Source organism: Acomys russatus, chromosome 19, assembly GCF_903995435.1.
Source record: "Acomys russatus chromosome 19, mAcoRus1.1, whole genome shotgun sequence".
NCBI lineage: Eukaryota > Metazoa > Chordata > Mammalia > Rodentia > Muridae > Acomys > Acomys russatus.
Genome location: NC_067155.1, coordinates 27,309,792 through 27,316,029, shown reverse-complemented (window position 1 = coordinate 27,316,029; position 6,238 = coordinate 27,309,792). Strand labels below are relative to the sequence as shown.

Below are 6,238 nucleotides of genomic sequence, written 5' to 3'. Positions count from 1 at the left end.
GAGCCCGTTGGTAGCTCCCAGTGAGCTATATTGCTAAGTTTGGGCCTCCAAGCTTGGGTCTGACCTCAGTGTATCTCACTGGAGGACATGATGTTAAGTGTGGCCTCAGATCCAAGTGCCACCCACTGATGGATAGTAGATCCGCTATGGGTGGTACTGGGCAACAGCAGACTCCCAGGGGGAAGATGGAAGATTTGCTGTGCCAACTGGGAACGTCTGCCCTTGTCACCCCTTGGCTGTGTGCTGGAAGTCATGAAGTGGCATCGCGGAGCCCTCTCCCCGTGCCTTCCCTTGTGTTCTCTGTCCTCCCTCCCTCCTTGTGTCTGAATGACCGCTAGAGGACTCCAGAGCAAGCAGGTCAGTGCCTGCTGTGCTGCAGCAGCTGAAGGGCCTACTGTATCTGGCTCCACAGCTGCAGGGAGGGGAGGAGGAGCCATGGCCGGAGGGAGGATGCCTGCACCTTCCTATCCAGGGTGCACTGACGCTTTGGGGGTGGGAGCAGGTGAGTCAGTGGACCAAGAAAGGATTTTTCTAATATGGAGAAGTCATATGAGGATGAAACAGTAAGTACTGTTCCTTGTTTGTCACTATCCGGGGCTACATTCTTGTTAGTCAAAACATCAGGGAAAAAAAAAAGAAAACACGATTAAAAGTCACCAAAAGCAGCAGGCTCCTGTGGGAAGAAGAGGTGTAAACTCATACGGCTAATACTGTCAAAGGTGGGTTGTCTGGGGCGGTATAGAAAGCATTAGGCGGGTGGCGAGGAGTACAACACCACGGAGTTGTAGTCTGGGGGCGGGGAGCAGCACGGATCCTTCCCCAGCTCCGTGTCGGCATGCACAGGCCTGATGTGACCACAGCTGGAGAAGCAGAAGCTGGGCCTGGGGATGTCAGAGAGCCCCGACTCCTTGCTTTTACTTGTTGTTCTCAAGCTGGAAAGATGGGGGGAGGGAGGGAGGGAGAGAGAGAGAGATTGAGATTGGCACACAGTTAATCAAAGGTCTCTGGGATGCTTTCTGGTAAACGACTAAAGCCTACTTTTCCTGAAGACAGCCACTCAACCCACACCTGGCCTAGATGCCTGTCTCTACCTAGACACTCCCTTCCTCCTGCTGGCTTGCTGGCGCTGGGTGGAGCGAACGTGCCTGCTGGCAGCGGACTGTTGGATGAGATGGTGCAAACCCTGGGGTTCTAAGTGGGAAGCAAGGCTTCGGAAGAACTATTCTTCAGTCAGACAGCTCCTGTGATCAGCTAAGAAAAGACCGAGGTGGGGGGTACCCTGGCTACCCTTCCCCCAATATCCTGCCAAATCTGGGAACCTGTGACTCACTCTACAATTAAAGTGAGGTCAGAGGGGGAGGAGGAGCTTATTCTGAATTAGCCAGTGGGGTATGCAGAGGGAGGGCAGCCATAGCCAACCAGAGAGAAGGCCTTGTGAGGTTGGCGTCTGCGGGGTGAGGAGCTGAGGAGAGGGGCAAGCTACAGAAGCTATGAGAGTCCAGAAGCAATGAGAGTCAAGGAGACCCCTCCCACAAAGCCTCTGGAGGGCTTGTGTCCCTTGACTTTGGGCTTCTGGCCCCTAGAAATGAATTCCTCCTCATGGGCAGCACAGATGTGGCACACGGCCATTAGCAGTGGGTCCTGAGCTTGTGGCCTAGGACACTGTTGTCGTGTCACCATATGGTACATGAGCCTACGGTGGACACAAGGGAAGAAAGGCGCCTCCTAACCTGTAGTGTGGGGTTGAAATCACCACTGGAGAGAACCTCATACGTGTAGAAGGAGGGATTTCTTGTGTATTGTATGGATACAATGCCTGTCAATGACACCGCCTATGGCCCATGGCTGAGGCAGGAAATAGATGGGACACCCGGCAGGCAGAGGGATGAAGAGGATGGATACATGGTACCTGAGCTCAAGTGACCGACCACGTGGCAGAATGTAGATCAGTACAGTGGATTATTTGAAGTTATGAGCTAGTCAGAGAAGAGCATAGCTATATGGCCTGGTATTCGTAAAATAATAATTGGGTCGTCTCCTCCAATACATAAGCCACATGAGGTAGACTGGCCTGAACCACCCTGGATTGGCCTGGCTATGATCTTTAATCTTGAATTGCAGGGTAAAGGGTATAAATTAGAGTTTGTCTTTTCCTCACCAAACATCAAGTAAAACACCATTTTCCTCACACGTTCTTTGATAAGAAACAAAAGCATGGTTAAGCCTACTCTTTCCTTTTGTCTATACGAAAGTCCGTTAAGCTGTAACCCCAACAACACTGGGGCCTACTTTTGAGCCTGTGCTACAAGGAAAAGGTGGCTACTTGCCTAAGAGTGCCCTCATTTTTCCAGTGACTTGGTGGATTGGGCAAACTGCATCACAGAGGGGTCTGCAGCCGCTTCTGAGCCCAGTCACATAGCCCGTGGACCGGCAATCTGGCTATGTTTGGTCTGGCTTTTTATGTGCGTGTGCGCCACATGCGTGCCTTGTGCTTCCGGAGACTAGGGTTGACAGATGGCTGCTAGCCAACATGTGGGTGCTGAGAATTGAACTGGCTCCTCTGCAAGAGCAGCCAGTGCTCTTAACTTGCCACGCCCACGTGGGTCCAGACCTGAGGGCCAGGCATTTGAGCCAGGGGAGATAAGCAGGCAAGTAAGTGGCCAGGCTGTTCTCAGGGTTGGTATCCGTGGGTGGCCTTGCTGTGTAGAGAACCAATGAGGTCACTTATACCAGCTGAATATACAGCAGGGCCCAGTGATAACGACAGTGACGATCAAGCCAGGGGTTGTGGGGAAAACTAACAAGCAAGTAATGGTAGGGTTGCAAACAGGCCTGTGCTTCCTTGTATAGACCCTGCTAGCCCAGGGACCAGCAAGGAGAAGTGTTGACTCCTGAGTCTGTGAACATGTCCCCACCCTCCGTCTTCAGCAGGACACATCTGGCTCCTCTCCACCAAGGCCCTGTGCGTCTCAGGCTCAGCCTGCCTGTTACAAGGATTCCTTACATAGTTTTCCTTCTTGAGGCCCAGGCTTCCTTGCCACAGAGCATGGGGCTCCTATGTCTGATTTTGTGACCCTTTCTTGCCCCCTGTGGGCAGTTGCTTTCCTGCTCTGCCTGTACTGGAGGCTGCCAAGTAGCCTTAACCTCCTGCCCCCCTCAACAAGCAATTGCCCACCACCCCCCTTCAGGTCTATCCCCCCCCTTACTCTATCTTCATGGCGGTCTTGGGCTGGGTCTCAGTCCAGGTGAATCTCTTCAGGAAGGGGGAGGAGAGCAGAGTGCTGGTGTTCAGGTGACAGTCCTGTGGGAGAAAAGAGAAAGAGGACTACTCACTTGCCTAGCCCAGCAGGCTCCCCAGGGACTCTGGGAAAACACCGGGAGGCACCTCTGAGGTGCAGCCCAGCACACACACCCCCATCCTCCATCCACGGCCCCGCTCGTCGGCACACCCAGCATCCTCTTGACACCAGTGTCTGTGAACTCATCAGAGACAAAATGGTCCCTGGCCTGGGCAACTTGTGAGGCCTTTCTTCCTGAAGGTGAAGAAAATCAAATGTAATCTACAGGCGACGGCTCAATGGATTACGTGTCAGCTGGACGTGTATGAAGCCCTCCAAGTCCTCAGCAAAGTCAGGCATGTGTGTCGGCCTGTGTTTGTCACCCTAGCTCTGGGGGTGGGAGGCAAGGACGGAGCCCAGCAGATCTTACAGCTTGCTGGCTAGCTAGTCTAGCTCTAACTGTGAGCTCCGGGTTCCTAGAAAGACCCCGTCTCAAAAAAAAAAAAAAAAAAAAAATGAATAAACCCACCAAAACGCCAGTAAGATGAATAATTGAGGGAGATATCCAACCTTGGCCAATAGACTCCACACATGCACACACACACACATCCGGACACACATTCAGGGGCAAACACACACACACACACACACACACACACACACACACACACACACACACACACACGGGAATGTGAAATGTCATATAACCGCTTAGTATTTTCCATGTGAAACTTTTCTGCAAATGATCATATATGTTAAAACTAATCTTGGTAATTGGCTGTGGGTCTGCTGTCATATGTAAAATTTCAAGGAAATTACAGAGGCAGTTGAATAGTTTTCTCTTAGAGAGTCTATGGCATTTGCAGTCCCCCATCAGCCATAGTTTCCAGGAACTGCTGTGGTTCAGTCATCTTCATCGTTGGGTTTTCTACCCACCCTTCCTTACGCTGTTTCTATGGCGTGTACGCCCTGCTAACAGGAAGTGGAGTCCACTCTTCCCGCCTCTCCCGCAGGCTCTTACTGGGTGGTTTAAACACCAGCAAGGAACCGGGCTGTCGAAGGTGCTGGCATCATTTGCCACATTTTGGGGGTAGCCTAAGCTTGAGAAAGCCCAAGGATTGCCCAGGGTCGTTCCTGGGACTTAAACCTCCCTACTGAGCCACGACACAAACTACCTAAATTGTCATGGCATTTTACAGCTTATAGTGGAAATGTCTTCATGTTTTGAAATCACGATGTCCCTTTATCTTGGGTGTCTGATGAGGTTCAGGCCTTTGCTTATTTTAAAACATTTATTTTATATGTATGGGTATTTTCTTCTGGCACGTATGTGTACGGCATGCATGCTGGTACCCAAGAAGAGGCCTTCAGGTCTCTTGGAACTAGAATTACAGATAGTTATGAGCCACCATGTGGATGCTGGGAATGGAACTGCTCTGGAAGAGCAGCCAGTGCTCTTACCTTCTGTGCCCTCTCTCCAGCCCCGGGCATCAAGGTTTCCATCCTTGAATTATACCACTGTGTCTCAGAAGCCCACTTGGGACACAGTGGCTGGTCACTCAGAAGTGGCCCCCTGCCCAGCCTTCCTCACACAGAGTGGCCCCCTGCCCAGTCTTCCTCACACAGAAATGGCCCCGGCCCAGCCTTCCTCACACAGAAATGGCCCCTGCCCAGCCTTCCTCACACAGAGTGCCCCCCTGCCCAGCCTTCCTCACAGGCATGGCCCCCTGCCCAGCCTTCCTCACAGGCATGGCCCCCTGCCCAGCCTTCCTCACAGACATGGCCCCCTACCCAGCCTTCCTCACACAGAAGTGGCCCCCTGCCCAGCCTTCCTCACACAGAAATGGCCCCTGCCCAGCCTTCCTCACACAGAGTGCCCTCCTGCCCAGCCTTCCTCACACAGAGTGCCCCCCTGCCCAGCCTTCCTCACACAGAAGTGGGACCCTGCCCAGCCTTCCTCACACAGAAGTGCCCCCCTGCCCAGCCTTCCTTACACAGATGTGGCCCCTGCCCAGCCTTCCTTACACAGATGTGGGAACCTGCCCAGCGTTCCTCCCACTTCTTAGTCTCTCAGTCCCATCCAAGAACTTCCCACATCCTAGAAAGTTGTGGCAGGCTTGCCAGGCTACTCTGGTGTGCTTTGTCCAGTGTATCTGGGTGGGAACATGGTCGCCCAGCTACAGAGCCTTACAATAAACGGGCCTCGGGCCTGTGTGGACTTCTTTCAGACCTAAGCATGCTACATCAGGAGGCCCAGCCACTCACACATCTCACACGCTGAAAGGAAGGGAGGGTGCATCATTGACAGCTCCGAGGGAATGTACACAGGGACTGTCAGGAAACCCTCCTGCTGAGGTTGCAATCCAGCAACGCCAGAAAGACCTAAAATGAAGGACTCCTTTCGTTGGCCAGGCTTCCTTGTCTCTGCCCAGGATCCCGGACCCCAACACCCTCTACTTGAGGAACAAATATCACATAGTCCTTAGGGAGATGGCAGCTCTAACTCCCCGGCTCCTGGTAGGAACCCGTGCCTTGCCGTACCTTAGCTTTTCAGCCTACCCTGGAGATCCCCACCTCTCCCCAAAGTTCTAGATGACCCTCATTCTGCCTCCCCGAAGCTGACCCCGGAAGGGCATTTCGGCCCGTGCTCTTGGGCCACAGAACCCCTAGCTCATCACTTATGCTCCCTTGTCCCTGAGGCCCCACGAGTAAGTGAGGGACCATTCCTGGCAGGGTCAGTGGGTGATCACTGTCATGACTTACCTCAAACATGGAGGTGGCATTCAGCGAAAGCTCCTCAAAGGTTTTGATTCTTTCCAGGCTCATGAATTTGAAAGCATTTACATATCTAATGAAGAAGCAGAAAGAATCACACCGTCGATGAGTCGGGACACTATGAAACTTGAGTGGATCCCACCCAGCAACCCAAGTACCAAGGGGCTCGGTCTCATTCATACACG

The 6,238-nt window shown here is 52.8% G+C and overlaps 1 protein-coding gene across 1 annotated transcript in view; it reads right to left on the bottom strand.

Annotated features, from left to right (window-relative positions):
* Positions 1 to 648: 648 nt before the first annotated feature.
* Flt1 (fms related receptor tyrosine kinase 1) overlaps positions 649 to 6,238 on the bottom strand; it is a 160,526-nt gene continuing 154,936 nt past the window's right edge. Inside the window, exons 27-29 of the mRNA XM_051162859.1 lie at positions 6,042 to 6,126; positions 3,207 to 3,301; positions 649 to 932 (exon numbers count right to left, since the gene is read on the bottom strand). Coding sequence (XP_051018816.1) covers positions 749 to 932; positions 3,207 to 3,301; positions 6,042 to 6,126 — 364 coding nt within the window. The 3' untranslated portion in view covers positions 649 to 748. The remainder of the gene's footprint in view (positions 933 to 3,206; positions 3,302 to 6,041; positions 6,127 to 6,238) is intronic.